The sequence below is a fragment of the Eleginops maclovinus genome, chromosome 14 (assembly GCF_036324505.1).
Source record: "Eleginops maclovinus isolate JMC-PN-2008 ecotype Puerto Natales chromosome 14, JC_Emac_rtc_rv5, whole genome shotgun sequence".
Classification (NCBI taxonomy): domain Eukaryota; kingdom Metazoa; phylum Chordata; class Actinopteri; order Perciformes; family Eleginopidae; genus Eleginops; species Eleginops maclovinus.
Genome location: NC_086362.1, coordinates 8,922,567 through 8,941,027, shown reverse-complemented (window position 1 = coordinate 8,941,027; position 18,461 = coordinate 8,922,567). Strand labels below are relative to the sequence as shown.

General features: G+C 40.3%; 1 protein-coding gene across 4 annotated transcripts in view; it reads right to left on the bottom strand.

Annotated features, from left to right (window-relative positions):
* Nucleotides 1-1,500: 1,500 nt before the first annotated feature.
* LOC134875902 (protein phosphatase 3 catalytic subunit alpha) overlaps nt 1,501-18,461 on the bottom strand; it is a 66,678-nt gene continuing 49,717 nt past the window's right edge. Inside the window, exons 9-15 of one of the 4 annotated variants that reach the window (XM_063900635.1) lie at nt 14,106-14,231; nt 12,791-12,862; nt 11,632-11,658; nt 10,373-10,457; nt 9,767-9,864; nt 7,027-7,056; nt 1,501-3,235 (exon numbers count right to left, since the gene is read on the bottom strand). In XM_063900635.1, coding sequence (XP_063756705.1) covers nt 3,030-3,235; nt 7,027-7,056; nt 9,767-9,864; nt 10,373-10,457; nt 11,632-11,658; nt 12,791-12,862; nt 14,106-14,231 — 644 coding nt within the window. In that variant the 3' untranslated portion in view covers nt 1,501-3,029. The remainder of the gene's footprint in view (nt 3,236-7,026; nt 7,057-9,766; nt 9,865-10,372; nt 10,458-11,631; nt 11,659-12,790; nt 12,863-14,105; nt 14,232-18,461) is intronic. The other 3 variants (XM_063900637.1, XM_063900636.1, XM_063900638.1) reach the window with 3 other exon arrangements.

Genomic DNA, 18,461 nt, shown 5'->3' with positions numbered 1-18,461 from the left:
AGAGCAGCCAGTGGCTACAAACCTATGTCCATGTTTTTCGGGTACCGTCAACTCCCATCACTTATTTTTTCCTGCCGCACACACCACTTATCAGTTGGGAGGAGACCGGTGCTGGTGATGGTTTGAGGAAATCTGCTCAGCTTTAAATAAACGGTGTGGAATCCAAAACTCTATGTAATTAATTATAAGATGAAAAGTCAAGTACTTTGGAAAAGAATATAAAAAAACAGGAACACACAGCCACACACTTTTTAAGATGTTCTCCAACTGTCACATGCATTCATCAAAACATACTAAGTAAAACGTTTTTCTAGCAACTTAGAAATCCTTAATGTTAAAATTACTTTGAATTGAATAATCGATCTGTAAATATAGTAAACATAACATATTTACACATGCTCTGATTATTTTTTTTACTTATTGTCTTATTATTACTATGAAATGTGTTATAAAATTGGGCCTATACAGAATAACTGTCATTGATGTCACCATTGAAAACCAGATCTTAATGGGTTATTCCTGGTTAAATTCTTCCATTTACAACATGGAAGTTTGTTAGGTTAAATAACGGTGGAAGCAGCTGACGAAGAAGGAAGTTGTGACAGGGGAGCTGCTCAAATATCAGCAAAGATGTTTTACTATCCTTCATTGTTTATGTCACAATGCCTCCAGTCCTGCGGTTTCTTTGATGTGTTTTGTGTAAACATCTTATTGTTATGTACGATTATCAAGGTTTCTGAACTAAGTTAAGGACTCAACACCAAGAACATTGCCCTACCACTCCTCATTGAATATTTTCGTTCGGCAGTGTCTTCATCTTAGTTTCATTACATATCAGTCCTCCGAGACTTCCAAATCTAGCCCGTTCTTCTGGCCCTCCCGAAAAAAACAGGATGCTAGAGTTTACTTCCTTTCATTTGAGCATTGTGTTTGATTTCAGCTGAAGAGACCAACAAGAGACACTTCAGAAAGCAAGGCCAAGCTAGTAAAGGCTACCTAGTAAAATATGTCGGAGTAGTTGGTTTGTAAAGTAGATTTGTCTGTCCTTTCCTTGGAGATGGGAAGTTTAATTTCCAACATACTAGAGTTAAAGATATCTAATCTTGCCAATTTAAAAAAAATCTTTGTATAAAAGGAGGAAGCCTGCAGATCTTGTGTACACAGGTATTATTGTGCTAGCTTGGCTTCAAGTCACTGAAGTTGATGAAGAGGAAACACCTTTGTTGCTAAACTGCCAAGGAGCAGTTTCCCATCTATACCGGCCAAAATATTTGAGAGGAAATGTAACACCAAAACACACGGACTCCTTCGCAGAACTCAGGATGCTAGCTCCAAATGTATAGTGATTTTTAGGATCATTTCAGGTCTCTATACCCCTCTTGACCCCTGAAGTGATGAAATAATATTTGTGTTAGATATGGGGATTTTCCTTATAGGTTTTCCTGTTCTCTGACACCCTGGGTCACACACACATTCACACACACAGGAGAAGCAGGTTCATTTCAAGTTGAAATTCATGCACATTTTTATTGAACAGTTATATAAAATACTTTTCATAGTTGCAAGTGCATGCCTCATCTGCCAACAGTTTTGAAGTTAAATTACAAAAAGCAAGGCTTCATGTCGTGTAGTGAATTACTTGGGCACTTAAGCAGTTCTTAAAAAAGATCAAAGTTTTTTTTTGTTTCATCTTAAAGTATTGAGCAGTATCAAACCTGTAACTGATATACAAAGCAGAGTTCCAAATAATAATGGTAATAATAATCAAATTACACTTTCTGTGGCACATTTACAAAACAGAACAAAACTGATTTACCTGTTATATGACACAAACAGCTAATCATGCATTTTTGAGTTACACATGTAACCACACACCTCACAAGAATTGCCAAACATGCTTAATTGGACTGTGTGCACTTACAAGCGCAGGTTAAAAATATGATTTCTCATCCATCTTAGATAATTAAATGCTTCAATTACAAAAGAAGTTGAAGGCATAGAGCATCATGGTGCTAATTGAAAGAATGCAGGTATACGTTTCCAGTATATGTTCACTAAAGCGCAATATATCTCAAAACAGGCCTCCACAGCCAAGGTATTCAGATTTTCTATTTCCTCCGTTTGATTTTTATAAAACATGCATAGGCAGACACTTTAAGTTTATTGTATTTTCTTTTTTACACAATATAGGTTCTCTATTTTTACTTTGTTCGCAATACTTAAAAAGAGAAAAATGAACACTCAATTCCAGCAAGCCACGATAAATCTACCCCCCCCCCTTCCAAAAGAGACAAAAAAATAAACATATTTGCAAATGATAGATAGGTAAATGTAAATTCCAGTTATGAAACTCAAGAAAATAGGTATTCATTACCGAGTTATTTAGCCATTATACAGAAAAGTCAGGTCAAAGCACACACCAAAAGAACCTGAGGTAAGCATAATATGTACAAAACCATAAAACGTTCCAATATTTGGCATTTCGAAAACATTGCAACATTCTTTTTAAGACTGCCTAATTAATTTCAGAGCTATTTTATAAGAGTAGCAAAAAAAAGTTATCAATAAATAGTCCTTATTTAGTTTGTACACCCTTATATGTTAAAAACATTATCTCATGTTCTGTCCTTTTTAGTGCTGTATTTTTGTAAACGTACAATAGTTAGTAAGAAGTTACACGGCTTTCTGTGTAAATGAGCAAAGGGTCTTTCAAGAAATAAAAGAAATAATTCACCTTTCAGATCTCTCTCTCTCTCTCCGGCTAGCCGCGCTGTGGTGGAGGATCGAGCACACTAAAGGCCTGATCTTCAGGCAATAACTTAGCAGATTTGACTATGAACTAATATTTAGAAGGCATATCCAAAGACTAGAAAGTGAGAAGGCCCCCCAACGTGAGCCATAGATGCCTCCCCCCTCCACAATCCAACTCTCCCCCTGCTTTCCACTTCTTTGCCCCTCCTGCAGTGGAGGGCCGTGATGAGGCTGGGGGCAGGGCGGCCCCGCTGGCCAAAGAGGCGCCTGTGCTGCCTTCACTGGATGTTGCTGCCGCTGCTGCTGGTGCTCCCCTTGGCGTCCGTGCCGTTGGTCTCCGAGGACAGCGCCTTGTTGAGCGAGTTGAGGCTGGCGTCGGACGGCAGGCCGTCTCGCCGCGGCGGCATTCTCTCGTTGATGCGATCCAGACCCTTGGCCTCGGCGAAGCTGGTGATCTTGTGCTGGGGCGAGAAGCCTTTGATGGCTGTTGAGAGGCAAGAAAAAGGGGAAAATAGTGGAGAAATCAGGAGTGGTTTGAGAGGGGAGGGATGAGATGAGTAATAGAATGGGGTCACACGCTCACATTCATCCGCACAGCACCACATTTATCTTTGGCTTGCTCTCTGTTCATGGAATTGTTGTAAATATTGAACTGAGAAAAGGACAACACTCAGGCGGCGTCTGAGGAGCTGTTGGCTAATTCAACTGAAGTTATCCATGGAAAATGAGTATGTGAAGGCTTGTTAACAGTAATGATACCTGCAATAGATGGTCATTTTGGAAATGTGCTTATTTACTTCTCAGGTGACAGATGAGAATAATAAACAATAGTTTGCATACATATTTGAAACGCGGAAACGGCTATAGCCTGGCTCTTTCTGAAAATCAGCCTATCAACACTTCTAAACCACACGTTTTTGTTATTGGTTCTGAAATCTATAATCAAATCATTTTTACACTTTGCTCGAAGCTTAGCAACTGTACACCCAAACTAAACAACCATATGAGGGACGTATTGATCTTCTCATGAAAAAAGCCTCTACCTACCAGAGGCATGACAAATAAACTCAACTGAAAAATCACTCACCTCTGAATAATATATATCAATGGCTTTAATGCTAAGGGAAACAACTGAAGAAGTAGATCTGGTCTGGTCTGCTCTGCCTTTGTCGAGGTTGAAATGGGTAACAAAGTTTCCCGTCTTGTTTCGGACTACCGAGCCTCCGTATTGTTGTTTCATAAATAAAAACGTTTTATTTTATTTTAATTTATTGATTTAGTTGGTAGGGACAGTGCTCATTGATCAACAGAAACATTGCTGTAAATAAGTCAGAGTTAGCTGCTATTCTAATTTCCATCTGTTGTCCCTAAAATGCCTTTAATTGGCATGCGAAAGCTGAGAGAAATACAGCTCGATCTTGAAATGTTTCCATGTAGAATTTGCATTGTATGTGAAATTCTGAACAATAACATCGATCCAATTTGTTTCTAAAAAGCCTCAACTCTCAGCAAGGAAGTCAATAAGCATATTTCCCAAAATGTCCACTTATTCCTTTAACTTGAGTTGTGTTTATGAGGCAACACATCTGAACTATTAATAAGTATGAACTAAACAAAATGTGTTCTTTTGAACGACAGCATATACGGTACAGCATGTTTACATATTCGTCCCTTTGAATGTTTAGCCGTTAATTAACAGATAGACAGTTAATAAGAAACTCATTTTTGTGAAATGACAACACAATAACATATTATAAAGAGTTACAAAATGATAAACTGCACAGAAAAAAGGATCAGATCATCCTTCTAAATCTAAAGAGGGTTCTCCTGGAATCAGGGTCTACAGGTTTTCACCGTGCCATCAATCTGTGCTCTAATCGGTGGAAACTGGACCCTTTAATGGCCCTGCTTTTTGTAAATCTTAACCTAGCAGCATATTAACATTTGAAATAATAAGTTAACTCGGGCACATTGCAGAACACCTGAAGACCCCAAACATCCAGATCACCCCGTCACGTCACAGATTAAAAAACGACAAAAGGGAAGAAGGAGAATGGTAAAGAAGAGACAAATAAATAACGAGGGGAGGGGGGGAAACAAATACTAGGGTGGAGCCCACTGAGACAATCACTTCCACAAAATAGAACCACGTTGAGACTGAGCTCACGTACAGAGACACTACAGAGGAACGGGGGTGCTAACACCTTGTTTGGTCTGCTTGGAGCATGCAGCAATAAATGATGGATTGAGGGAGTGTTTGAAGGGTGGAGGGCACAATATGATTTAGCCTCAAGTTCAATAAAAAGAAGATTCAATTCAACTGAATAATGGAGTAAAAAGACAAAACAACAGCAGGTTTATGAAAAAAGAAATCGAGTCAACCCAACACTGAGTTATTCATTTCAGTCGGATTCATCTGGAGGCAAATGAGAATATAAAGAGATCTAGGGATCCTTTTTCTAAATCTGATCAACATTTTTCCTATCCTGTGTTTTTTGTTTACGAAGAGGGAAACGGTTTGGCGGGGTGATTTAAAAAAGATCATTTTTGTAAGTGGTTGTTGTTGTAATACTAATTTTAGCCACAAGAGGCTAACATGCACCAATACCCAATATTCTAAATAGGACTAAAAGAAACTTGCTAATGCACCACAAGTATGGAGAAAAGTCCTGAAAGAAAAGCCCTATGTAGAACATGTTGTTTACTTCAGCCTCTTGTGGCCGAAACAAGTATTACAAAAACAAACTCAACAAACTTTTAATTGTTTTAACAAAAGAAAAAAAAAAGGAAAATAATATAGACAGCCTTTTCTTGAATCTCAAGCAGAAGAAAAACTTTTTTGATCAGACTTACTAAATTGATAACTAGATATTACTCTTACTTCCTGCTGAGGGCTTCCGTAGGTGATCATTGTTACTCCAGTATTCAGCTTGATTGAGTTTCTTTAAGCCAATTATAACTCTAAAAATATCGTCACTTCCATCTTCAATAAAGGCTGGGCTCTAAATGGGGAAAACTATGATTGTAAAGAGGACCCTTGACTAGAAAGAAGGGGTGGGCATAATTTTAGATTTATTGGGGAGTGTGGAGAGGGGCATGATGGGTAGCGTAGTTGTGTTGCTGCATAGCACAGGTCAGACACAGGTTATTAGCAGCTCACAGGAAAGAAACACGACACAGCAGGGCCACAGAGGATCCACATGGAGAGAGAAGCAGAGAAGTGTCTCGACAAAGGACTGTCCTCTGTGAGGCTAAAGAGGAAGTGCCGCACAACGTAAATAGCAGCTGGCAAACTACTATTTAGTGCACAGTTGAGGTTGTTCTTGCGCCAAATGCGTTGTTAATAAAAATGCTTTTGATTTCAATTTGCATTTCAAAGTCTCCTGTGGAGCGTTTGTCTCTATTAATTCAGATTCAACTCGTACAAAAACGGTAGTATTATTATATTAATACACCAGCAACAACAATGCACAACTGCTTCAGTTGTTTCAAAGGGGAAATACATTTATAAACTTCCATGGCAAGACTTCACTGCATTGTGTGAGGGCAGAGCCGGGGGAACACTCTTTAACCCACAGTGTCAGTAATGTGCGAGTCATTTAAATCAAATACTTGTTTAATGTACCTCTTATCTCTGGCTATCTTCATACAGCTTTGGATAAAAGTGTAACCTCCCACCCAAATGAATCAGCTATCTACAAAATCTACCAAGCACTGTATGACTTCTAGATGCTGTCGTGGTCCAACTTGTGTCTGTTAAAAGCTAATTATCTATGCCAGATTAGCTGATTGACCTACATCTCTCTCATATTATGCCTGTCAAGGTGCACTCAACTGCCACTACTGAACTGCCTTATAATCCACCCATTAAAGATGCATAAACAGTGGTATTTTAGGCAAATGATCACCATAAAAGGGCTTTTTTAGACTAGTTCAAATGTAAGTGAATAATGTTTTCTAGGAAACGCAACAAACCGCATTCCTTTTTTGTGTCTATTCAGAATAACCTGCGTGTTTTCATGCTTTGCGCTCACTCAATATCACAGTGTGACCTAAAAGTCTGTGCTATGAAATCCATTCCCCTTTAAAACATTGTGTGACCACAGGAGTTCCTAATGACGTACTTCTTTTTCTCTGTTAATACTGTGCCACATTTTGTTAGCCCAAACACCCAACACACTCTATTCAAGCACCAGCGAGATGAATGAAAACCCAGCGGAGCCCCCTGTCTATTGCCATGAAAAGCAACAGAAGAGGGCGGCCGGACCCATTTACCTTCGTCAGCCTCAATAGCTTCAATAGTAGCTGAAGAGAAGAAGAGGGGGGTTGCAAACGAATGAGAGAAGTGAGCAGAGGAGTTCATTTTGTCCTAGGAACAAGTCAATGAGCAGCAAAGACAGCCAATGCTGACATAAAGGTTAACGTCATCTCCACATTTCGTGACAAAGGACACATGATGTTAGCAGAGAGGGGGGGTGGTGAAGGAGAGGGGTTAGCTTAGCTTTTTTTTTTGTTGATGAATTCCAGATCTGTAAAGGGAAGGTGACATGTTTTCGGCAGTGGACAACCTCATGGAGAGGATCTTTGACGTAATCAATGAGGTGATAGAAATAAATGAATACGGCAACATTGATAACAAATACAACACGTTAAAGCAGGACATGTATTAGTTCTTAACTTTTACGCACATGGAGAAGGGAGAGTAGAGACGGGACGGATGGAAACAGGAAAAAGGTTTAAGTGCATGTGACTGTGATTGTAGGTCTTATGGCTGTGGTTTCAGTGTTAAGCGCTGTAGACATGGAGCAGCGTTACTGTGTGTGTGCAGCATGAAGCAGCATCTGGAACTGCAGGAGGAGCATCTTTTGATATGAAATATCAAAAATGCTGCCTTACTTTTGTGAAGTGCGAGCAAGGGGGGGGGGGGGGGGGGAGGATAACCTTTGGCGTTTCAACCACTTACCAATTTCATACAGTCGTCCTTTAGCTCATACATTAACATACAGTACAGCTGTGTAAATCATCTTTACACAGAGACACGGGGTGAGGCAGAAGGTGACGGCTATACAGTACTGAAGACTACAGACATACTACCATGGGGATGAGAGAGAGTTACAGAAAGGCACGAGAGCTACAGACTGCAACAGAATGGTGATGGAGTCAACATTACAGTAGAAGCACACTGGAGTCTGCTTAGAGGAGGGGAGCAATGTGATTCTACCAATGTTGCAGCAGGAATCTCTGAACAACACCCTGCCTTCACTGCGGTTCTCTTTAGTGTCAGCTGCATCCAGAACTCTACTTTCAACATCATGAATGCTAATCATTACAACTCCATGGCTTATCAGCAGAAACTGTAGAAGTTCGTTTACTGGTTTCAAACCCTCAAGTCCAAAATGACAAACTTGGTTTAAAAGTCATCAATCAAAGATGGTATTTGGGACACAGTGTATAGAACTATAGCTTTATTTTTGTAACGTTAAAATGATGCAAAAATAGTCTTGTTTTTCAGCCTAAATTAGTAAGGCTGGCAAAGAGGAGAGCATCCCATCTTCCCCAAGTGTAATAAGCACAGTTGCCAACTTTGTTCAGATGTTATTTCATCACTTTGCTCTTAAATGTTTGACTTCAATCTCTGAAATTTGAAGTTTCTTCTCAAAATATGAACCTCCATCCCGCCATAATCGACCCTATAGCTTCCTGCACCTTCCAAAATCACGTGGAAGTCATATGTCTAATGCTATTTTTCAGAAAGTGAAATGATGTAACTTTTGAAATAACACAAATAAAATGATTTCATGTTAGAAATGATAGGTTGAACTTATACAAAACTAAAATGCTCTTGCTAAATTGCCTTAATTGAGTGGTTTTGCTGCTATTGCTCATGTAGGACCGGGAGCTTCTAGTGGCTAATGTTAGCACACTTTACATAACCTGTGATTTTAGTGTATGCTAGATTATATCCTTGTATAAAACATAGTGTAACACAATTATACTTTGAATTAAATGATTCTTAGTGACAGATTTTGTTATTGAATGTAAAAACTACTCCATGTGATATTTCAGTTTTCAAACCGCAGTGAATGTATTTGGTAAAGGGCTAGCTGATGTGTGAGAACCTGTGAGAGGCGAGGGAAGTCGTCTGGATTTCTGCTTGGGTTTGTAAAGGAAAGGCAGACTGCCTTTCATTCACAGTTGCTTGTGTCAATTCCAATTCATCCTTTGAATCACAGAGAGCCCCGCGTCTGTCCCCGCGGAGCTCTGCTGAGATCCACCACTAAGCGCTCAAATTTGGACAATAAAGTGACCATTTCTGTCAGGAGTCCCAAGTAAATTTGAAGTGTTTGTAAAGGCGTTTCCAGAAAGCCTTTACTTCCTGGCTGCAGCGGCATATCAAACTCATTTAGGGAGTGTTTGGAATTCAACATAAGAGGGTGGACTGAACTCTAAACTTGTCTCACAAAAAAATAACACAACAGAATACTTGCACAACCGATTATACCTGCAGTTTCTAGAAAGAAAGGAGAAAGAAAAAGATACAGGTAATATTTGAGATAAAACCAGTGGAATACAGAGAGAGACGGGGACGGGGAGACAGGATATTAATGCGAAAGATCAGGAGGGAGACACATTAGAGAAGACAAAGGGACAAAGGAAATCTGCTATACGTCTTTGGCATTGTTAGTGAAGAGGAATCTGGAGGAAATATAACTTGATATTCTATCAATATGAAGGAAAAGCTACATTAACGTTTAAAGAAAGCTGTTATTGCTTAAATGTATTGAACTAAAACATGCAGTCTAAAAATACTCAGCTGCCAGACACACTAGCTACAGTACTACTCTGAGGCAGCAAATTTCAAACCATCACTAAAGGGAAAGGAAAGAGATTCCCTAAACACTGAGCTGGCACTTTATTCAGGGGATTGCAGTGTAAGGGGGTTTTATGTGTGTGTGTGAGAGTCCGTTGTGGGGGCCAAAGCTGGGGGTCTCGGGGTACTTGGTGACAGTCTTACCATTCTGCAGCTTCTCCTTGCCTCCGGACAGCACTCCACTGGGCAGCATGCCGGTCGGGGTCAGTCCCTTCAGCGTCAGCACGCTCTCACTCTCCTCTCTGGGAACACAGAAATACATTTACTACTGAAGGTTTTGTATTTTATCTGTAAGACATTTTATTGACAATATACTGTAATGAAAACTAACTCATTTAAGTTTGAAGAACACACTTGTTTAATTAAAAAAAACACAAGTCATATTGAAGGAAAACATGGAAGTTGCAAACCAAAACAAAACGCTAAAAGACAAACTAATACTAAACTGATACTGAAAGCTGAAGGGAACTGCAGAGTTGGCAATTTAACTATAAAAAAGAGAATAGATATGACTAAACTTGATAAAAGCTAACAAGGATATTTGAAACAGGACTGAGACTTAATAAATTAGCTGACAAAATGAACACAAGACAATTCTGTGGGTTCTTAAAATCAAATGACACCTTTAATAATCGTATGTATTTTTCAAACAAATATTGATTAGTGCAGCTTTAAATATTACATCTCTTATAATGACTCTCATTGAGTGTAAAGGGATGGTAGAGCACACCGTTTTTTAGACCTGCATACCTGAGCACAGAGAATACTCGGGCCATCTTGCCGATGGCACGGATCTTGTTGCGGATGACCTCCTTGCGGGCAGAAGCTGTGGCACCTGGAGGGGGTCAGAGGTCACACGCAGTCAAACAAACTGTGACTCATGTTGACTAAACCACATCCTGTGGAAGTGTAATTAAGACCTTATTGTCTGGGTTTCCCATAACATTCAGTAAATGTGCTAAGGCTGCTTCAGTCTTTCGGGGTATTAGTTTGATCCAGAGGTGCATCAGGCGAACACGATGCAAACACAGCGTGGTTATTAACGTTTAGAACGTTTGAATCCGTCCACACACCACAACAACTGAGTCACTCTCACTTAGTGCACTCATGCTGCCTGTCCGTATTGTTTCACGAGTGGTGTTCAACTCAAGTCCTGATGCCTCCTACCTACTGTTCTCCCCAGGTACTACTTGTAAACCTCGTTACATCATGCTGTCCAAACTTGTCTGTTCAGCACATTGGACGAGAGCACTCTATATTTCCTGTGCTGTGTGTTGTTTGCAGAGACCCAACCACGAATGTTCCTGCACTGGAAAACAAAACTTTGTTGAAAGAGACCTTTTTGCAGAATAACAGTTTGAGGGCCCCAGGGAGCCCGTTTGGAAAATGTATGAAGAATGAAAGATGGATATGAAGCTGATGTGTGGTGAAAAGGCTGGGAAAGGAAAAAGCTGTCCTCCCCTCCTCTGTTGGATACTCCATTATTACTAAACATGTATTCCTCTACAGAACGGAACCCCTGTACCGGTCCTGCTTACTTTAATGTGTACAGCTTGTAAATGACTTTAGCTGAACCATTAAGGGAAGTATTTTTTGTTTGTTTTCAGATAGGTGGGGCCGCTAATAGGGTCCATTGTAGAAAACAAAAACCACGGCATGTGGGATTCACCTCCTCGCTCAAGATTTCTTTCTTTGCTTCACGCAATGTAATATTATATAATCGTATAGATTATCCAATTTTACTTTCTTAAAATGTACGATTTTAATCCCTGATGCTCTGTAATTTAGCTTTATATTTTACTATAATGTTCCATCTAAAGATAAGGTCGTAGCTGGAGCATGTAACATTTCTGAGCCGTCTTTGTGGAAACTAATGAAATAGAATCGCTAAATAGAAGATACATAAAGGCTGAGTAGAGGTGTTAGAAGGGGCTTCAAACAGTGCCGTTAGTTGACAGACGCAGAGAGCAAGCAGCGGACACCTCTGCACACACCGCTAATGTTTGTACCTTTTTTGGGGGGGTATATTAGCTGTCCTTCTCATGAAACACCCCCAGAAGAGAAGACAAGAGAAAGGACAGAGAGATCAGTGGATGGCTGCAGAATGAAAGCTGGCGGAGAGGGGCCAGGCGGCCAAATAAAAAAAGGCAAGAAAAGCACAACAAGTGAAAAGAAAAGAGATGCCTTGAACACAAAACTCTGGAAAACATAAAAGAGAAATTAGATGAGGTGAACCAGAAAAGTGACAACATCACACCATGAGAGAGAGAAAGGAGGAGAATGCAAAATAAATATGTGAGATAAACTGCAGTGCAACGAGAGGATTATACAGGCACAGAAAACAAGTTCATGAGTGAGAAAGGTAAAGGGAAGAGCAATCCGAACGTCAAATAAAATGAGTAAATGAGAGTGGAAATGGAAGAAAATAAGTGTATCAAACTAAAATGATTAGATGTTTAAAGGACGGCTAATTGTATCCTTCGCTTGAATTTATGGAATGATTCTCTTATTTTGAAAATCCTTAAATCAGAATGAGCAAATAAGAAACAAATGTTATTTTACTGATGCACAGATTTGTTGACACTCCACGTCTTGGTTGTGTTTATACAGATTGCATCAGTCAACACAAAGTGAGTAAGAGAGAGTGGTGGGGGGGTGCTGCAAAGATCGTTTCCTGTTTGCCAGAGGGGCAGGCAGAAGGAATCTCATTGTAGATAAGCAGTGAGCAGAGATCAAACAGATCACTACTATATGATGATAAGAAGCCTGAACAGTGTGTGACTCACTGTGCTGTGGGAACAGTCGTATTTACGTCATTTCAAAAGGAATGCTTCACCGACAGTGTGACCATTTGTATATGGATAGTTCCTGGAAGTATTCACTTGGTGTCTAAATAAGTATTTCCAGCTGCTAAAGGCAATTCAAGAATGTTTAATTGATAATAATGAGACACATAGATCCTGGATAGTCTTTCTGTGTGTTAAATGTGGATAAATGAAACTGAATGTCCTGAAAGTAGGGTGGAGCAGCCATGGTGTGTGTGTGTGTGTGTGTGTGTGTGTGTGTGTGTGTGTGTGTGTGTGTGTGTGTGTGTGTGTGTGTGTGTTGTTGTTCTGTTTAGCAGAGGACTCCCTCTTGTGGCTTTAAGAGGAACTGCAGTGACCTCACCGTCCAGCTCCTCGTCAGTCGTCAGCTCGTCGTTGGAGCAGATGCTCAACACGTTCACCAACATCTCAGTCACTGCGAAGAAACCAGAAGGACATACTTTACAACATGACACTATTCCAACATTACGTTTTTATTCTAGCACCATTATTTATTCCAGTTTAAAAGCAACACTATGATTTCCAGTCACATAGAGGGTATGTGTGTGTGATGTGTATGTCATTATTGTCTACATGGCTTTACTTCTGGCCGCAGTGACAATGCATTCAAAGCAGTACACACATTTTGCCAGATATTGTTCAGTCCTGTTCTGGAAGATACTTGTTTCCGTGTGTCCACTTTTGTTTACCATTCCTGAAAATATTGCTTGGTTCTTCCAGTTTCTCTTCATAATTTGCCTTCCAAACATCATACTGGTCTGATTAAAGTGTGGATCAATGAGAACACAACATATCTACGTTTAAAGGTGTAATGCTTTTAATAAGTTTAGAACTTTAGCCAATAGTGCTGAATCATAGGACATTCAGGGCGCCCTTTTTTTAACATGCCACCTCATGAGTGACCTTTAAATATTTCCATGCAGTCCACCTGGTATTGATAGTATGTCATGTGGAGGTAGTTAGACAGACAGTGATTCCCTGAGTGATCCTCCACACACACAGCGAGCAATGTCCATCAGTGACCTTCACATTGCTGAAAAAGCCCTTTGCGGAAGGGTCACACCCGAAATAAGCTTCCTGTAGTGACTCATGGTTGTGTGTGATTCACAGATGTGTCACAGGCATGACAGGGGGGGGGGGGGGGTGCCGTAAAAACCAAATGCCTGGAAACAACCTTCAGGGCAGAGAGGAAACGCAAAGCTCTGCTCATGTTTAGCCTATTTTAAACTTTCACTGACGAGCACTATCTGCTGACTTACCTTTGGAAGTTACTGACTCTGGCTGGGTGTTTAATCTGGTTTTATTTTTTGGTACAATTTTGGCTTTAAACAGTTTTGAAATTAGATACAAATAAATGTGAGAACTCATTGAAATGTCGTTTTATATTCAAGAAGTCAGCTGTTAATTTTGAAAGTAGATAAAATAAATGTAATACTTTATTTAAATGTTGTTTTGAGTTCAACAAAAATGAACTGCTAAAGGATTTATTTTTGCATTTTGAAAGTTTAATAAATGCAAGATGTTTCTTACACTCACTGTTAAATAATGGGGATGCTGCTATTGACCATTAATCTTTAAAAGAAATGTGATCTCTTGCTGTATACTGCCTTGAATATTGTCCTGAGAGTGAGTGAGTGAGTGAGTGAGTGAGTGCTCACCCTTCTCCCCGACGAAGGGCAGTGACCAGGTGAAGACGTCCATGAAGTTGGGCAGCCAGTAGGGGTGGGGGGAGCAGTTGAACTGTCGGATGTTCATCACGTTGTTCTCGTACTTCAGCACCGCCGCTGGAGTGGGATTGAAGATGAGGGAGGTGTTCAAATATGTCCAAATGTGTGTGGTTATATCATTTTTACTCACTGAACACAAACCTGAAATCAACAACAAGAGACTACCAACAATACGTGTTGAAATTCATGACATCTCTCTATTCTTCTGAAGTCACAGACTCATCAATCTGAAATCAATGCTCAACCCAGAGAGAAAGCATCAGATCTGATTGAGGTCAGGTCCATTAACAGCCTCCACCAGGTTCCTAACCACCACTCAAAAAACACTCTGTGCTTTCAGCAGCTTCACACACCGAGGTTCATATCTGTCTGTCACTGCAGCGTGTTATTAGCTAAAGAGTTACCCACACATTATTCACACTAAAGGTACCAAGAAACAGAGAAGCTTTTTCGATAATACCCACCTACCACCATGCACGACAAACGGAAAGGAATTGTTTTGGAAACCAAATTTGAGGAAGAAGATGAAGACAATATGCTTCACTAGTAATTCAATATGTATCATTTTGAAAAGTTACTCGGGGAATACGGTTTCCACAAATATAAAATAATGTTAATATGATGCCCCGTTATGTAATGTGTTCTTTCCTTGCCGATGCGACACACTTCCACCATGTTTCATGAACTGGGCGATTAGTATCTTTTTAAAATCATTAAATAAAGCTTCAACTGCCGTTTATTTTTATTATAGATTAATCTGCTGATCTTTTCTTTTTCAGAAATAGTTACGAGCCTTGCAAAAACATGGCCATCAGAACCACTACAACACACTATTTCTGCTTGAAAGAAAATCAAACAGTTGCCATTTCTTTTGACTTATCATTTTGTCTGTAGTATTTAATAAAACTATTAACACTTAAGGGTTTTAATTTGAAAAGTTCTTGGCTGTTTTCCTCCTGTGGTAAGTGATTCATGAGTTGCAGGTGCTGTGCAGAAAAACAAAATCACAATTGATACACAGTTCAGTTTGGCTCAAAAACAATTGAGAAAAGTGAAAAGTGGCCAAAAGGCTGTCATCAACACCCAGACTGGCCTGAAGCCTGGAGGAAACCCAATCTTTCAGACGCTGTCAGTCAACCTCTGGGCGATGACAGTGAATAAAAGGATCCGATATAAAACTACCTACTGGGAGATTTTCAGGTGATGTATTACCATCAGCGTTTGTCAATCTCTCCCCCTCGCAGATGGACTAATTCATATGCAGGATTAGAAACTGAGAAGTGTAAATTGAAGGTTAGAAACTGCAGCAGCATCAAAATGAAGGTAACCAGGGTAAACAAAACAACAACAAAAAATCAAAAAATCCATCCCTTTTCCCTGGCTCGGGAACATTTCCTCTCGTATTGATTACCGCCCCCAGTTGCTGATGCATGTCTGTCATTCACAGGATTGGATGCATGAATAACATCACAGAAACACACTGCTCAGCATTCAGGCTCTACAGGCCAAGCGCTTTTCATTAGTTAACAGAAAAGCGTCAATTCTAAGAGATGGAGAGGGGAGCCATCGGCAGCAGGCTGTGCTAATGATCCTGAAGACAATATATGATGATCACTTTCCAATCTGACAAGGAGCTGTGAGACGCTGCCGATTACTTCTAATAATGTGTTCCTTCTTATACTGCATCAAAATGAAACATAATTGAGATAGCTTGAAGGAAATTATTTACCATTTGGGAAATGTGTTAGAGGAGCAGATCATCAATCTTTTCATTTCATTCTGAGTAAATATAGTTCATGAAAAGTAAAACTACTCCTTGAAAAATGATGATCTTGTTTCAATTTCAGTTATGTATATTTAGAATCAGAATCATGCCATTGGCACGTAGGTTTCCACATAAATGGAATTTGCTTTGGTGTGTTGAAGCATAAACATGAAACATGAATATACAAAGAAATCGATTGCAAGACAAATTACAAGAAAGTGCAAACTAAATAATCCCATTAGGACATTAAAAACATCTACCCATAGTGGCCGTTAATTATTCAAGCAGTCGTATAAATGATGTAACAGCAGAGAGTGGGTGTTGTTCGGTTGGTGCTCTAAGTAAAAACAACTTTATCTGTGCGATTAATTTCAGCCTGCTGACAGTATGCATATAAAGTATTTGCCTCAGTTTATTTTTCATAAAGCCTCATCAGAATCACACGGTCCCTGTGCCTCGCCCCAACACGGACCCCAGAGTGCCCCGCGTGACCTCTCCCATGATTAAGGCACGGTGTGAACGTGGGTGTTGAGAAAAACATGAGACCCCCCGATATAAATATATCCCCGCTGCATATAGAGGCCCGTCTGCTGGCCCAGTTCTGGGGAAAGCGGACACCGTGGCTGGGTCACCACGGGGGACTTTCCCCGCCTCGGCCCCTCTCCGGTCGGGAATAGCAAGTCATCAAACCTGGCATCCCGAGCAGCCAGAACCTCGCTCGCAACGCGAATGGGGTCAGAAAACATCCTCAGTGTGTGTGTGTGTGTGTGTGTGTGTGTGTGTGGAATCAATGAGGCATGGTTATGCATATAGTGCAGTAACTATGCAATCAAAGTAGTCCTTTAAGCACTGCAAAGCATTATATTCCCCTGCAGCCACCTCACACACACACACACACACACACACACACACACACACACACACACACACACACACACACACACACACACACACACACACACACACACACACACACACACACACACACACACACACACACACACACACACACACACACACACCTCCTACCGGTGAACATGTAGTGGTGAACAAAGTAATTTTACCCGAGGAAAAGTAGTAATACCACCGTGTTTCCAGGTCCTGCATTCATAATGTAATTGAAGTATAATGACTCATTTTGCACAACAGCCAATTTCAGAATAATGTATGCTATATTACTGAATCATAATTCTTTATGTATTACTGAGTTTATCCCCTTAATGTTTCAGCTTGCAGTTTTAAAAAAATATATTTTCTTATTTTTTTACAACATATAGTTCTTCTGCTGCGTAGGGAAATTGTACCTTAATCTAATTACAAGATAACTTATTTTATGTCGGTTTTGTATTTTCCAGTTAAAAGCACAATATGTCCCCCTGAGATGAAGTTGAGTAGCAGACAATGGAAAAACTCAAGTAAGGAACAAATGCCTCAGTATTAAACACAAATAACAGCTCTTAAATTGACTTGTTAACTGTCCACCAAACATCCATAAACTATGTATTTTAGTAATTGTATTATCACGTCCAATAAGTGCAGCATTGTGTTTCTCTGACACACTCCCCTCAGACGAGGCTGTGGGTGTTTGTGCGTGTGTGTTGGCGTGCATGAAAGCAGTCGTACGCGTGGGCAGGCGTTGCATAAACACCACATTCTGCATAAACATTGGTCCAGGCACTTGATTGAATGCAGCGATGGAAGCTTGAAGGGAAAAAAAAGCAGAGCGGGGGAGAAGGTCAGCCCCCCGTCGTACCTCCTTCAAACCGGATTCCCTTTAAAGGAACACACACGCACAAACACACACATGAAAAAAACCCAAAACAAAACATGTTGGTCCAGCTCTAGGAGCACATTTTTAGGGGTACTTTATTAAACATGCAGGCTGTGACAAGCGCTTCCCTGCTCTAAAATACGCTTTAGTACAAATTCACTATTATATGCATAGTCATGTTTCTTGAAGAGGAGTCCAAAGAGGGAAGAAGTACTCAGATTTATTACTCAAGTAAAACTAGCATAGGGAAAATTAAAAAATACTCCATTACAAGTAAAAGGACTCCTTTTTACCTAAAAGTACAGAAGAGTACATTATTACATTCCACCACTGGTCTAACACTGCATGGCGGCCACTAGGTGTCTCTGCTGCTCCTGTTCAGGGTGGCTGAGGCTACTGGAGGCTACGCCCGCTCATTCATTATTCATGAGGGAGTGCCTTGAGTCGGTTTCCCCGGTAACAGCTGTTAAATCTGCTTTGAGAGGAGGGGGAGATTCCCAGCGTCCTGCCCTGACGCTTCCTGCTGACTGCAGATCTGTCTGAAGCCTCGGTATCAGGTTCCTCTGGATTAGTATTCCAGGCCGGCCCTTTAGACCTCATTGCTCTCAGTGCTCTACTTACATCTGATGCGCGGATAGTAGGGACTGAATGTAGTGCAGTTGTACAATTCATTTCCAGTTAATAGATCAATGAGAGCATTTGCAGTCGCACAGGACACTGTAGAGTCAGGATGAGAACAGGTTGTTTTTAG